The sequence below is a fragment of the Ceratosolen solmsi genome, unplaced genomic scaffold (genome assembly GCF_000503995.2).
Source record: "Ceratosolen solmsi marchali unplaced genomic scaffold, CerSol_1.0 scaffold80, whole genome shotgun sequence".
Lineage (NCBI taxonomy): Eukaryota > Metazoa > Arthropoda > Insecta > Hymenoptera > Agaonidae > Ceratosolen > Ceratosolen solmsi.
Window position 1 is genome coordinate 303,101 of NW_011948459.1, and position 17,416 is coordinate 320,516.

A 17,416-nucleotide genomic window follows, 5' to 3' on the forward strand; every position below is an offset into this window, starting at 1 on the left:
CATAAAAAAAAGTATAACAAAAAAACTATTGAATAACTATTATAATAAATAAATAAAACAGTATTATTCACATAAAAGAAAAATGAAAGACTAATTTCATACAGTAATAAAATTTTGATTTTTTACATCTTTTCTTTAATTCGTTTGAAAATAAAATTAAAAGAATAAATTAAATATTTGAAATACACCAGTATTTAAGAGTATTTTCATGGAGTTCTTCGAATATTTATTAGCATTGAATTCTTTAGAGGATAATTAAGAGATAATTTGAACATAAAAACAAACTTTTATAGTGCGTATGGCAACATATTACTAAGCCTTTAACATTTCATCAGTATAATTACTAAAATATAAACATGTTTTCATTAAATACATTTACATCTATAAACATTGTAGATTATTTTATATACAATCGTTACAAAAGAATATTTTTTAAAAATAAATATATGTAATAATTGTATACACGTTTGTTATAAATATTAAATAGATATATTTTTCTTAATATTAAGAGAGGATGATTTTTAAGATATACTCTCATAAATTATAGTCGCCATTTAGAAAACAATTGAACGCAATAATTTAGTTTTTATATTTAAAAAAAATTTTGTACAGTTTAAATAAATTATTAAATTAAAACTTTGATCTGTAACGAAATGGTTTCCAATTATTTTATTTGTTATTTAAAATCTTCAATAATAATAATACTTAATATAGAAAATATATGTGTCAAAAGATTAAAAAATCAAAAATATACACAAATCTCTTTTTATTCAGTAATGAAAACAATTATTTCTTGTTAATTTTATATATTCCATTACATTAACTGTACCCATTGTATGTAATTAATTTCTTTAATTTAACATTTTTTCTATTTTTTCATTGTTAACAAATCAAATTACAAATATATATATAAATATATTTAGAAAATGTTCTTTTTTATAAGTTTTATACTTTCATTTAGTTTTTAGTATGTGATACGCCATAAATATTTTTTAATCATCTATTAATAAGCATTACTATGATATACTAATAACTTTTTTAGTGATATTATATTACAATGTAGTATTCATTAGGCTGTTTATTGCAGTGTTTAATATTAATTTGGCTTTTTTAACTAAAACTTTCAATAATATGTATTTAATAGCATCGACATCGTTCAATGGGACATTTCATTGAATATACTAAGCACTGATCTAAACAATATGCTGTGGCTCCTTCTATACCAAAAATTTCTCCGATTGGCTCACAAACTTCTCTGTAAAATTTTACAATATATTAGTTAATACTGTTTTTTTCATTTCAATATTTCTTATTCTTTCTTTTTTTCTTACTTTTAATAATGTAATACATTAATTACTTGTATATTTATAAATAAATTTAATTATATATACTAACTCTGATGTTTATTCAATTAATGTGGAATAATTTGATCCTAATTTTGTATTAATAATTGTAATATTTTATTTTTAATTTGTATGTATTAGCATGTTTTAAAAATATATCAAATACAAAATTTTAATTTATTAAGTTAAAAATATTAAAAATTATATTAGATTTAAATAATATTTCTAATTATTGAAAGAATCTTGTTAAGTATACTTTATAGTAATAAATAGTGTTCATCGTTGTCAAATAAATTGTTTGTTAGTATATTATTATAAAAAATATAATGGATTTTAAATTGTATTAATTTCATTTGTTTCTAAACAAATACTTATTTATTGCAAATTACATTAAAATCAAGTTAAATATTTGAAAAAGTAGTTAAAACTTTATTTTTAATTATTGTATATATGTTGTATAACATTTAGATTATTTAAATCCATTATTTTATAGGTAAAAAATTTTAAATATTAAATTGATATGCACATATATTTTTCTAAAAATTTTTAGAGTCAAATTAGATTAGATTACATACATAACAAAATTAATTAAATCAAATTAGTATGAAATGAAAATAATATAAACTGTATTAATATTATTTTAATTTAAATAATATAATTTATTGAATTACTCATTTTAATTAAAATTGAATTTATCTAATGGCAAAACTTACGGACAAGTACAAATGGAGGCAGGGCAATTCGGTGGATATCGCAAACAATTTGTTTGACACCATTTGTCCATTCCTGGTATACGACGGTACAAATTATTTGATCTACAAACTTGAGATCTAAAACATAAATTTTCTTTTACTCTTGACAATTTAAAAAATTAATAACTCTAAATATGAGTGAAAATCGTTACTAATAATCTGTTCTAATTATTCTTGATCAAAAATAGTTAAACTAATTTAATTAACTGCAATCATTATGTTAGGAATAAAATGATTATGTAATATTAAACTCCTTTCATTACACAAAGATAATTGTGTTTACTAAAATTTAAAATTTAATAATTTTTATTTTATTATATATTGTAATCATTATTTAAAAGTAAATAATGTATTTTTATAATATATATTTACTTATTCCTAACAGTGAAGAAGTAAAATTTTCAACCAATTATAATTTATCAAAGAAATAAATCTATGTGATTTTAAAAATTACGTAGTAGGTTATATAAGTACCTAACAATAAGAGGAAATATATTTTCTGGTGAATCATGATCTCTATAATAAAGAAGAAATGGATTGTCATGATGAATAAAAATAGGTGGTAAACCTGCAGAACTTGTTATAATACCAATATCTGCACAATTTCTAAAAATCTCTGCCATACCACAGCCTACAGCTTCTGTACCATTGAGACAAGTACCCCACATATTTCCTATAAAATATTATAAATATGATATATAAATTTAAAATATAAATATGTTATCAATTATAATTAGTTATAATCACGGTACAAAATATGAAATTTTATATTACATATGTAGTTTTATTTTTAATTATGATATAGTACGATATAGTAACAATAATATAGTAATAAAAATAAAGCTGTAATTACTTAACAAATTAACTGAAAGAAACAATATATTAAATTTTGTTATCATATCTATTATTTTATGTTAAAAAGATAATTATTGCGATTAATGATATAATTTAATATATAGTAGTAGTGGAAATATGAGAAAATTATAAAACTGCAGCTTGTAACTATGCATTTATTATCTGAAATTTTCATTTCTCTTTATAATAATACTATTAATTATATGATATAAATCATGTTAAAAATGACTAATGATTACTATTTAATTTAAATACTTTATTTTCATTTTAATTTTCAATTGCATAATATAGATGTTAATTAACAATTAAGATATCATTTTGAAAAAGTTAAATATTTATGTATATAAAGAAAAAAATGTAAAAGTTTTAAAAGAAAATGGTTACAAAACAGTACTCAATCTTTTAAATGACACGAGGTTGATTAAACTTAAAATTTTATATATTTTGAATTTGATATGATAAAATTTATTTGTATGTAGTATTTTATAATTGTTATGATTACTATTACCGGTATAATATGTCCATTGTAACACACATTGAGTACACGTGAGAAACGGTGGAAGAATAACCTTATATCGAAAAATGGCCTTTTTTTCTGACTCTATAGGAATTATAAAATTCACATTTTTAGTTCCAGACAAGTAAAGTGGATACCTGTAAGTATATATAGAATAAATCACTTAATTCATTAAATTGCATTAAAGTGTTTAAAGATTTCATTTTTCCCAGATTCTTATTTTTTTTATCGGATATTTAATTTTATATAGTATAATGAATTATTATTAGTTGTTATTATTAATTCATATTTTTTATACTATTTTATTATATGAAATTTTACAGTGTTTAAAAATAATAGATTACATCTTATTACGTGAGTTAGCAAAAAATGTAATTACATTTTACATTAAATCAAGTATATTTCATATACTCTATTTGTATACTCTTTATTAAAAATTTTAAGCTATATATCATATGTAAAACATAATTATTAAAAATATCAATTTCTATAGACTTTAAATATAATTTTATATTTTAAACGATTTCAATCATATACAATTCATTTTTTTCTTTCAATAATATACTGCAATTATTGGTATCTGTTATGACACATTGTAAAAATACAAATTATGCCTATTTATGAAAGACAATAGCTTAAATTTTTATTACATTTAAATTATTTCACTATATACTTTTACCATTGTAAACTATATATTTAAATACTATAAATTATATTCTTACTTATTAAAGCATTCTTGCAAAGGATCAATTGTAGGATTATTATTAGGACAAATGTATATTTCAAAATGACCTTGATGATTAGATGTCAGTTCTACTTCAATATCAATTTCCTGTGAAAGAAGCACAATTAAAAATTCTACATAATGTGCTAACACTCAATTCTTGTCAAATTATATTTCTTAAATTTCATGTTCATATTTAAGATAAATAATAATGGAAATATTTGTTCAATATTAAATAAAAATTAAATTATGTATATAAATAATATTTAGGTAATATATTCACATACGTCATGTAGTTTACAACTTTAATATCAAGAAATTTATATAAATTATTGTATAATGTAATAAAGTATTTATATATAATGTTTAGTACAAAAATTATTACATTTTTTAAAAATTTTAATAATAAATAATTATATAAAAGATTTAAATTTTTTTAATTTATATTAAAGTTGTGTTAAAAATATTAAATAATAACGACTATAAAACGATTGATTATAAAAGTAATTAAATTATTATAACTCAAAGTATAATTTAATGAAAATATTAACCTGTCCAACTTGATAATGCCTAACTATGGTTCCTTTAGCATATTCCCCACCAGCTTCGTGTGGTCTTGGTTTGGGTAAATGATAAGCATCACCACAGGTGCCACATTTTCCTTTATTTTGAATCCATTGTACTATGAAAGAGAAAATATTTTTAAAGGTGGTATTTTTTAATATTTTAAACACTAAAAATATTATTTATTACTTTCTTAACATATTGGATAAAATGATAACTAAATATATATAAGCAATATTTAGAATAATAATAAATCATTTATTTATTTATATTTTTTATTTAATTATTTGAATTATTTATTTATATATACTTTATATGTAATTATTTGAATTTCTTTATATATTTGAATGAATTAATATAAAAATAATTAAATTGTATGAGTATAATATTTATAAAGAATAATATGTTAAAATTCATCAATTTTAAAAATATTAAAAAAATTATTTGTAAAGAATACAAACTCGAGTATCCGCCGCAGTAAAGTTCATTATCATTGTAGTTGACCGGATTGGGGAAACCAAAGCGCCACATGCTGTTGCGTGCCGGGGGATCCATGAGTCGTCCGTGACCCCAGACTCCCATATCATTAGGTAGCTTTAATATACGATCAATTAGATTTTTTTATGCTTACGCTTTTTACCTAATTACTTTGTTTAATATCATTAATATCAGCATAAAGTTGTTCAAAACATAATATAAAGAAGATTAATTTATTAATAAGTAAGTAAATTTTCCACTTTGATTGACATTTTTCTATTGTATTATTTACATTGGCGATAAAATAAATATTTTGATGTTGCGATGGTCTTACTGTGTAATTAGTTGCCTTACTTTCAATAATAAGAAGATACCGATCGCAAATGTATTTTTTAACATTGACATTTTCTGCTCCATGATTTAAATCTGCAATAAGAAATAATTGATAAAAACTTAAATCTTTTTTTAAAATATTTCGATTTCAACAAATGTTTTAAGTATAATAAAAAATTTAAGTTGTTAATTATTCATATTCAAATATTCAATTTAAAAATTAAAAAGATTTCTTAAAATTATTAAATAAAATTTATTAATTCTGTGGTTGTATAATGTATTAATTATGCACGTGTCTAAACATACTTATGTTTTATGTATATTATATTTCGCTAATTATTTTTTATCATTTATTACATTAAGACTTATGCTTATAATTATACAGTAATTAATAATTTCATACATTTATAAATGATAATTTTAAAACTATATTTAATAAATTATCTTGAAATAATGATTTTTTTAAACATTTTGCAAATTATTTGTTACCTAAAATATATTCGAGTAATGATTTATACTAACAAAAAATAGATGATTCAAATTTCAAATATCAAATGAATTTATAGTTAAATCAATAAATATTTCTTAATTATTTTGTCTTCATTACCTTTAAAAAGTTTTGAAATATTATTCTATTTTATATAAAATATTCACATCGCATAGTGAACTCTCTCCATATAAAACAAAATATGAATTGTGAAATATTTCCTGCTAGAAACCGGTGTGAAGTATATATATTTTTAAGTATATGTCTGTAGATATATGGATACACTGTATGGATACCTTAAATTTTAGACACTTTTCAGGTAAACGAAAAATTAAGTTTTCTATACATTAGTAATATAGAAGACATAAAGAGATCTTATTTAATGACCTAAACATTTTAATTATGAAGAGTAATTGAATCATTCTTGCAAAATTTTTTAATATTTCCATTACGATTCTAATACCATTTGTTAATCTAATTACTATTAAAAACAATTAAATTTTAATTAAAAGATTTAAAAGTAACTATTATGCGTGAATACGGTAAAAATGTCATGATTTTCAATTTTTTCTATAACAAAAATATACAAATTTATTTTATTTCTAATCAAATTTAAGAATATTGTTTTTTCTGCAAAATTTAAAGGTTATTATAAATATTAAGAGTAAATCGAATATGAAAACAGAAAATAATGTTCTAAGAACACAATAAAATATTTCAAAACAATTTTTTACTTTAATTTATGTACCAAAAACGAGATGTAAATGTATGTTATACTTATTCATAATAACTTTTTATATGAAAAATATATATTATTAAATACATACAAGTTTATAAGTTCAACAGAATATTGCGATTATATACTCGTGAATCAATGTTGTAAAATGAATGTACGGATTTACAATCATTTAGAAAAATTTAAGCTTTTAAAATTAAAATTGATTAAGATGATTCTCCAAACAATTTGTAAATAACAATTTATATATTCCTTTTAGTATCATATATTATTTTAATTAACAATATAATATCTTGTAAACAAATTTTGGTATATAAAATCTTAAAGGAACAGTGCAGTTTGGAAATTAATTTTAGTACATATTTTAATTAAAATTTTTATCACAAAATTATTTATTTTATCTAATAATTCTTAAAGTAGATTATTAAGCAAAATGGAAAGTGAAACTATACATATATCTTTGAATTTTATAAAAAAACAAATTTACTTAATGTATTTCAGTAAATATAATCATGTGATTCTAAAGATTATTAAAGTAATTATGTACATAAAAGAAGTAATTTTTATTTACACATGCATACATAATAAAAATAAAAATGTTATTTATGTATTATATGAAATTGAGTATATAAATTAAATTTATACAAATTTATCAGAGTATAAATTTATATAAAAATTTATATAAAAAAATGTATAAATTATAAGAAACAAGTGGAATAAGTATTTGATACTATGCCCTCAAGCAATCAATATATTACTGAGAAATTGATTTTATAGTTCTCTTCTTGAATTACATTAGTGTTGGATAAAAGATGTGAAATATATATATATTTTTTATTTCTCTAATTATTTTGATTTTATTGATGAAAATATAGTTTAAATACCTTGAATGCAATTTCAATATTTAGTTTTCAATAAAATGTTTAATTTTAAGTATAATATAAAATAAAAAGTTTTTTTTAATCGTGCTGGACATTTAGTTGGAACATAAATTAATATTTATAAAACATATCAAATATTAATTTGATTTGTGCAGAAACTTAACATATTATAAACAAATATAAAATGCAATCATATCATTTATACATTTTAAATATGGAAAATTAATTATTAAATAAAATTTTAAGTAAATTTATTTAATTATTACAAGCACATTTCTACATTTCAATTGAGTGATTATTCTATGTTAAATTACTTTATTACATAAAAATTTAAGCAAAACTGTTCTTAAATAGAAATTATGATCTAGGTGCAACAATTAATTTATTGTCACATAAATGGAATATAAATTATTGGTATGTCATTAATATTAATTTAGCAAACGATAAGTAAATATGCATTTACAAAAATTTTATTTATATTTGTTGCATTTTTTCTTTTTTCTTCAAACAAATTTTTTCATAATTATGAATGCATTTATAACATAAGAAAATGTAAGTATAAGCAAATATTTAAAAAAAATATTATTTTTATAAAAATTTCATTAAACATTTTACTGATATCAATATAATAAAATTAATGCATTACTATTTATATAAATTATTAATCTGCAATAAAATTCTTTTATTATTATTAAGTTAAATGATTAAAATATTATGAAACATTTTTAATCAATAAGATTATTGTAATAATACCACTTACATATTTTATTTAAAAAACTAAATAAATAAGGAATAATCAAGTTATAATTAAATAAATAATTATTACTATATAATTATCATATAAAAATATCTATCAGAACTTTTTTAATTACTTTTTACTCTGGCATACTATATAACTGAATTTTTTATATTTTCTATGCAATAAAGGAAACAAAGACTTTTATACATATAAATCATGGTAAAATAGATTTATATTTGATATCTGTTCATATTAATTCTTGTTCTTTTAATCGATTTGTACCTATATTGTTTCTAATTTATAATAAAATATTATAAATTTACATGAAAAATAAATTTCATTTATATATTTTAAAGAGTTAATGAACTATTTTTATCACCAAATTTTGTGATTGTCAATATAGATGAATAAACGATTACGATACGGAAAGTATATCAAGTTTATTATTTTATAAATTTTGTACTATATTAAAAATTAATGATATATGTTTGAAGTAATAATCTAAATTTCTTCATTTAATGAAATACGAGGTTTGAGAAAGTAAAAATTTTTAACTCATTTTGATTAGTCAAATATAACGACTTAGTAATTAAAGAAAAACTAATATCACGGTTTTTTGTTGAAATTGAGAACATCGGTGCGTGTAAGATATGCCATACGAATCGGCCACAAAGTCAAATAATACTAATGCGTTAAGTGCTGTACTCATTTACTTTATATTTGTTTTTGCTTCGTAAACTCGAACAAACATGTGACTCGCCTTCAAATTAATTCGAATATTACGAAAGGAAAACGAGCTAATTATTCATAACCTAAACCAAACAATTTCTTTATTGAACAAAAATAGCTATCTGTATTATCCTTTTCGATTTTTTTTTAACGAAATATTTTACAAATTGAACCATATTATCTACCGTGCTTATAAATATTATTTTTATTGCAAATTACATTAATTTCAACTTTTCTTATTTTAACTTACATTATGTATATATTTTATTTACATTTACTTTTCCCCCGTTAGCAATTAATGAAAGAAAAAATTAGTTTTTGAGAAAGAAAGAAATGAATACAATGTTTGTATTATTTAATATTAATTTTATAATTTGTATACTATTATAAATTGAAAAGAATTAACTAAATTCCTCAGTCCAATAGTTTTTTAATTATTCATTAAATTTTGTTCCAAAAGTACATATAATCATTTTAAAAATATTTTTCTTAAAGTAGGCTTTGTCCATGAATTTTGAATAAATAAATAACATTCATATTATTGTGAGTATCAAACAATTGTGAATCTTATATTTTAATTTAGTTCCTATACTGTAATTTATTAAAATATAAATATAAATTATGTGAATTAAATAAAAGTTTAATATTAAATTATTCATTCTTTTGTGTTTGCATTTTCACTGTGGTGTAGTATTTTTATAATTGAATAAAATTTTATTTGTAAATCGAGTCATTTTTTACAGCGATGTATTAGTAATTCTATGTCAAAGAAAATTTGATTTGTGAATAATAATGTTTAATTATATAATTCTTCAAAGTAAATATTCTTATCTTTTATATACTTACTAAAAATAATAATATAAATTCTGATTCACATTGATTATCTCTCTAGTAAAATTATAATTTAGCATTTAATTCAGAAATTTCAATTTGCAAATTATATAATAATCTATTATATTTAGCAAATCAAATTAAAATACAAATTTACCTACAATAATTAAGTTCTCCTTATCGATAATGCCTAAAGTTCTAAAAAGTAAAGTAGTAAAAGGGTATTTGTTATGAGTAATTGTATATTTAGTAATAGAGTGATAAAAGTGGCTTAAGTCGCCATAATAAATTAAGGTATAAGTTTTTTGCAGTAGAAGCTTATCTAGATTATTTAAGTAGAAAGTTACCTTGCTCACCGGGTAGATCAATATAGTAAACATATGATCGCCTACCCTGCTCACCGGCACGTTGACAACTGATAGAATATGGGCGCGACAGATGTGGAAACGGCACAAACGACGCAACTACAATGGAGTAAGGAGGTAAGAACAGTACGATTGACCACGAAAAGTGCTGTGCGATAAGAAAGATCCGCCCAATCGGACATACCGAGGTCCATCCTAGATCATCAGCTGTCGCAGTTCTAAATACACTGTTTAAGTTTTTAAGAAAGTTACTAATAATATAATTATTGATAAATATAAAAAGGAAACTGCCGATACTTTTATCTTTTCCTCTTACACTTTTAACCTAATCATTTATTAGCATCACTTCCAATATCTCACGTATTTGCATTTTGTATTATGGAAGAATTATTATAATTTACACAGTAAACGTTCACATGATTATTTATTACATGCAAAGTTTTCTTTCAATAAAAAATATTTTATAAATATTCCTTTATAGATTCCAATTTTAACTTGCATAAAGCATCGGTTCTACCGCATAAACACTTATGAAATCACTTATATACTAAACTTTAAGTTTAACACTTCTATAATCAATATATTTTGTAAGTTTATTTTATATATTATTCATTGCTACATTATTTATCAGTATGAAAAATTGAATATAATTTTATATCTTTTAAAAATATTAAAATATTACTACACACAATTCTATTATAAAAATACATGAAAAATATTTTCACATATGATGAGCTTTGTTTGAAATGAATTATACAGAATTATATTAATAAGAATGTGAATATTATTAAAAAAGAAGAAATTGTTTTACTTATTCTCTTAAAAATAATACAATAATGAAATTACAAAAAAAAGATACAAACATGGTTGGAAGATATTAAACAAAAATTATTTAGATAAAATTTCGACTATTATTGCATAATTAATTGTTATCTATAACAATATATGTTTGTAGTTGTCGTTTCCTTATTGTATTTTATCCAAATTATTTTATTTTTTTTTAAATTTAATAAAAAATCAAATTATTGTTCATATTAGAAAAAAACTCAATTTTATTAGTATACGAAAAATTAATATGTTGCGATTAATTTTGATCGAAGTCATTGAAAAAGAAAAATTTTATTATAAATTTATTTTGCAATTATATGATAAAGAATCAGTTAACTGATAATTATTATAAAAAAAGGAAATAAGAAAGTAAATATTATAAAATATTATTGTTTAATATATTTCAAATAATATTTAAAATGAATAATTATTATTTAGAAATAATTAAAGTTTGTGATTTTATCATAGAATAAGTATTTAATTAAGCATTTACACTTTTCTAATGATAGCACTTTCCAATCAGTTTTTAAAAGAAAATTAACTCTTTATTCTACTAACGAGTTTTTAAATTAATTGGTTTAATAATTATAATTAGATTTTTGTATTTAATATTAAATATTATATTTATTATATCTTATTCAGTAATTCCATGAATTTTCATTATTTGTAATTTTTTTAAATAAGCATGTTAATATTTTATATGCTCATCTGTATGCCAAAGTTACTCCATGATATATCAATTTTATGTTTAAATAAATTATTTACTTAATCTTATTTCTATTTAAATTAATTCAATACGCGATTCAATTTGTGGAATTAAATTATTTCTTTAAAATATATCGTCTGCATTTAATATTGAATATATAAATTCTTTTAGATTCACTATCATTATAAGAAATGAAATTTAAATTTCCGCTTGATATAAATGTTGAATTATTATATAATCGTAAGAAAATGATAAATAAATAATATTTTATTTTTATGTTTGCGTACATATATTTATTAATTTAAAATTAAAGTAAATATATATAAATTTGGACTTATTAAATATTAATTGATAAAATATTTTTTTTTAATATTTAATTTTTATTAGATTATTTATTAGATAATTTATTAGATTGAAATAAGCTATATTCCAATCTTTATTATTTATTAGAGTATTTATCGAAATAGCTTTCATTTCAATGTTTATAAGAATCAATATAATTTATTAATTAGTAATAATGATTTAAATAAATTTGCATATTTTTTTAAAATATATAAAATAAATGATATGTTATTTCATTGTCACTTTTGATTCGATCTCTAAAATTAATAATTACTATATGATTTAAGCACAAGAAATATTTGAACAATTTACTATGAATTTCTTAACTTAATTTGAAACTAAGAACTATAATTTAATATAATATAGCAATTATTTTATTTAATTCTGAAATTTATTCATTATATGCATAAATGCAAGGTTTCGTATTGATATATATTTGAAAGTAAAATTTATTAAAATGTAATAAAAACATATATATTGTATATTCTATTCATTTCACAATAATATTAATAATCCTTGATCGCTACGAGCAAGTACTTTACGCTTCCGTTATGCATAAAGTATTTAAACATTCCGCTTGCAATAAAAATGAATTAATGGAAAGCTTAATCAGTATCCCACTATCATATTTTATTTAAATTATTTTTATATTCAAAAAAGAAAGTAAAATAAATATTATCAAAGATTTTAATTTAATTATCAATACAACTCCATGAGGTATGTAAAATTTTATAAATATTCTTATTATTTTATAATGATTTAGTTATTTAGTTTTTACTAACTAAATATAATCTAACTTCTATTACCAGTAGATATTTTTAAAGACATAAATAAAAAAATTAGATTAATGAAGTTTTTAAATTTAAGTTACAACTGGTATATCAATAAGTATCTTCTCCACCTTTATTTCAAAGTTACAAGTATTCATAATTACTCCTTTTTTTCTGAAACTATGTTTTAATTGAATGTTTTCCTAATTCCAAAATGCCAAAATATCTAATAATCAAAAGTATTGTTACCATATCCTGATGTATTTGCTATCATGAAATGACATAGTTTATTATAAGCCGTACCCTACTGTAAATTTACACTTGTGTTGATTGATATGAACAGTCTGTCGATACTATTAATATTTTATTAGTGTTATGTAATAAATATAATGTAATTACCTTAAATTAGAATGAGCTATGTATTCAGTTGTAAATTAAATATAATAATTTGTATTCATGTATTCATGAATTTAAGTATAGATTAATCTAAGCTTGTACTTTTTATTTTGTATTATATTCTATTATATTATTTAACTCATATATATTTGGAAAACAAAACTTAGATTTTTTTAATTTAAAAACTATGTTTGCAGAAAAATTTTCGTTTTGAATATTGTTGCATAGTTAGACATCTTTTTAATCTTCCTACATATTTTATTATTTGATAATTTATACACATACTTACCATTTGTAAAAACTTATTAAATAACGAATATTTTTTATAATGGATAATTATCTCTTATGATTCAATTTATAACTAACTTCAAAATTGAGTCAAATAGTCATTCAATTATACATAAAATCGTACTGATTTTATATAATCAATTTAATTATATTCACATTAAGGTATATTTCTATATATAAATTTCTTTTGGTACAAAATATACAAATATAAAAAATTATATTTACTTATATCTATTTGATTAATTTACATTTTTTTCGAGTACTTTTATTTTTATATTATTTTTCCGTTTAATACTTATTATTAAAAAATATACTTTTTAAAATTTATTGTATATTTAAGATTATTAGAATATTTACGTTAAAATACTTAGAGAAATTAAAATTTATAATATATGTTATTTTCAATTTATTTAGAAATAGATATTAACCTATTAGGATCATCATCTCTGATAAATTTTCTATTTAAGTTAAATTTAATAAAGCACTTTCAAATATAGTTAATATTTAATTTTCTAGTAACGACCATTTTTGTTTCATAATAGAAGAGTTTGAAAATCATAAATAGTTTAATGCTTAATATATTCTTGTACAGAAATAACAATCCTCATATTTATTTATTATTTATAATTTATTATTTATAAATATATTAATTTGTTAATTTTGTTAAGTATAATTTGCATTTAATAGAATACTTGAATATTTGTTTATAATATTCGAGTTAAAAAATGAAACATTTGTTAAAATAAATTAATATTTAGTGATTTAATGAAAAATTTCTTTCTAAATTTCATTCTACCCTATAGCACAATGTATTTTGTCTTATACTATAGTTATACAGATTATTTATATGAAACAATTTTTTTAACTACTTTTAACTGTACCAAATCAATTTCGTAATTAATGAAACTAGATTTATAGAAAATACATATTGGCAAAATATTTCAAATTAATCTCCGAAATCATAATCATCTTGTAAACCCTGCATATATGAACTTTTCTTAATATAGTTGAATGGTATAAATAAGTTATATCTGAAGTCTTTTCGCTCATCTTGCAAATCCCATACTTTTTGTTCTAATTTGCGAATTTCCATAATTTGTGATTCCAAATAGATCATATGAATGCTTTTTTCATAGTCTTTTTGAGGATTAAAAAATAAGTAACGTGCCATAAATCTTGTGATAGGATTCTATAAGTTAAGAAATAAACAGTTTTTATTTGAATATATAAAATATCAATTTTTAATATAATTACCCTATAATATTCCCAATATTGTGGATAATAATCTTCTGGAATTTCAGTAAGAGTTGCTGGACCAACCAATACATTGGCACCAAATGTGACAATGCTTAATGGTAAAGCCATAATCAAAAAATAAAAGTGAATCATATCTTTTGTTTTATGCCATTGCCATCTGCTAGCTGTAATAATCATCTCTGAAGACATGCAACATGTTTGGCTGGGAGTGATAACTGAAAATTGTATTGTTTTTATATTACAATACATATTTCTGCTATATTTTGAATTTATATTAAATCTGAATGATATTAAATGAAATACATTATTGTTTAATCTATTCATTTTAGGAATATTTTAAAATCTATCTATTTTTATAATTTCATAAAATTTTAAAGAAACAATACCATATTTATTTTTTAAATTTAACTTTTGATAAAAATTCTATTTATATATTTCAATATTGTACGTTGATTAATTTAAATATATTAGATACATTCAATTAAAAAATGTTGAAATACCGTAAGATTTTAATTTTCCAATTGATAATAATTACAATTTTATTCAATATTTTATAAATCGAGTTAATGTTGAAAGTAAATTAATCCAAACTTAATTAATGTACAGACTTTGCAAATTGAAAATCATTAAAATAAAATATGGATTAATTAAAATTCTATACTTAAATTATTTTATTTAAAATTTTATGGAAGATTGAAATATTATGTTTCAGAATAGAAACTTCATTATACAATGAATCGAAGTATATTTCAAATAAATTATTATATTTATTCAATAAAGGATTACTACACTATATTTTAGGGGATTTATAATGGAATTTTTATAAAATTAGTTGAATATTTGCCTATACTTATTATTTTGATTGCATAATACAAATGATTTGTTATATTAGTATACAAATAATTATTATAAATTAAACATGTTAATAATAAATAATCATAAATCTCAACTCACCGTTGTTTAGTAAAAGTTTATTCCGAAATATATATATTTTTTGTAAATTTTGACTTATAGAACAGGAACGAACAAATGTGCTCCATACCACCATTTTGTGAAGTACCTACTATGTCGATAAAGTCAAATACGTTATACTGGTTCTGTTTTATTAAGTAATGTCAATAATTATGTTTGTGCACTCGCATAATTTTACGAATATTTATAATATTTAATTCCGAATGAATTACGTGAAATTAAAAATATAATGATATAAATATAAAAGGTTTACATATATATAATAATTCTATGAATATTTTGACACATATAGTGTCTATATAAATATTCATAAAAATAATTGAGCAAGATTTATTTGACCTTAGAGCTATTGCCAAAACCGCAGGTGATCGACAAGCAAAAGAGGAGGAATTACTATAAAAATATGTTTTCTATAATAAATTAAATTACGAATTGTGAAAACAACTAATGTGTAATTTATATTAACATAAATCATTTGAAAATAACAGATTTTACTCCTAATGGATTACCATACGTGAGTATTAGTTCTTGTAACTTAACTGAAGACAGAAAAATTAGAGTCAAAAGGAATACTTGAACATTTTTAGGACGATAAATAAATTGAAAAATTTACAGTTTTGGTATTTATGAGAGTTAAAAAATTGATCAAAAGTCTTTTTTCTGCATTTTTTATGCATTTTAATTAATTAGCAAATTTTTTTTATCTCTTATTTTATTATAAATGAATTTTTATATTATTTGAAACTATGTTCATAATATAGACAAAAAATTTCAATCAATTTTAAAAGTAAATAATTTATAAATAATTAATAATTTATATATTACTTAATCCAACATAACAAATAAATACTAAATCAGTAAATTGGTTTAAAATAATTCATTTATAGAGTAATATTACTCTTATTACTCATAAATACATAGTTTTTCTTATAAAATAATTTTCAGTCATATAAATAAAAACTTATAATATTTTACGTAAGAAAAATGCTTATAAAGATTGTCCTTAGATCAAATTATTTTGTTTCTAAAGTATTTTTATAAAAATTGGTAGAAAGTTTATTGAACAAAGAATTTTTATTTAATGATATTAGTAAAATCTATATTTATAAATTATATTTTCACGTAGATTTTTAGTTTTACTTTTTTAATTGATAAATAGATTTTAATAATATCAACAATTTTCGACACTTGATTTATATAAACTTATAATTGATAATATGTTTTGAATTGTATATATATAAAAACATATAATTCTTTAAATAATATTAATCATATTATATTCATATTTTGCTTTGTATAAACACTAAAATTACACTTTTTCAATTAGTATGCAACATTCGTGAAACATAAAATTAGCCAACAAATATGAATAATTAGTAATAATTCATCATATGAAGATTCACTAAAAAAAATAAACATTTATAATGAATAAATTAAATTTTTAAATTTTAATCATGTTAATTTGATTTCATTAGACTATAATTTGAAATATTGCTCTATCATATACGAATATAATTTCTATTT

The 17,416-nt window shown here is 19.7% G+C and overlaps 2 protein-coding genes across 6 annotated transcripts; both read right to left on the reverse strand.

Moving 5' to 3' along the window:
- Window positions 1-1,077: 1,077 nt before the first annotated feature.
- On the reverse strand, window positions 1,078-10,673 carry LOC105366874 (uncharacterized). Of its 5 annotated transcripts, none has more exons than XM_011505470.1 (9): window positions 10,325-10,673; window positions 5,587-5,658; window positions 5,217-5,349; window positions 4,743-4,873; window positions 4,260-4,299; window positions 3,459-3,551; window positions 2,570-2,768; window positions 2,057-2,173; window positions 1,078-1,255 (listed from the first exon to the last, which is right to left on the reverse strand). In XM_011505470.1, the coding sequence occupies exons 2-9, from the start codon at window positions 5,647-5,649 to the stop codon at window positions 1,138-1,140; spliced, it is 894 nt and encodes a 297-aa protein (XP_011503772.1). In that variant the 5' UTR covers window positions 5,650-5,658; window positions 10,325-10,673; the 3' UTR covers window positions 1,078-1,137. The 5 variants fall into 5 exon arrangements, with proteins under 5 accessions (XP_011503772.1, XP_011503768.1, XP_011503769.1 ...); XM_011505466.1 differs by having other exon boundaries at window positions 3,459-3,604; window positions 4,190-4,299; window positions 10,325-10,667; XM_011505467.1 differs by having other exon boundaries at window positions 3,459-3,604; window positions 4,190-4,299; window positions 10,316-10,667.
- Window positions 10,674-14,516: 3,843 nt separating this feature from the next.
- On the reverse strand, window positions 14,517-16,055 carry ND-SGDH (NADH dehydrogenase (ubiquinone) SGDH subunit). Its single transcript, XM_011505472.1, has 3 exons — window positions 15,875-16,055; window positions 14,918-15,135; window positions 14,517-14,852 (listed from the first exon to the last, which is right to left on the reverse strand). The coding sequence occupies exons 1-3, from the start codon at window positions 15,966-15,968 to the stop codon at window positions 14,610-14,612; spliced, it is 555 nt and encodes a 184-aa protein (XP_011503774.1). The 5' UTR covers window positions 15,969-16,055; the 3' UTR covers window positions 14,517-14,609.
- Window positions 16,056-17,416: the final 1,361 nt, after the last annotated feature.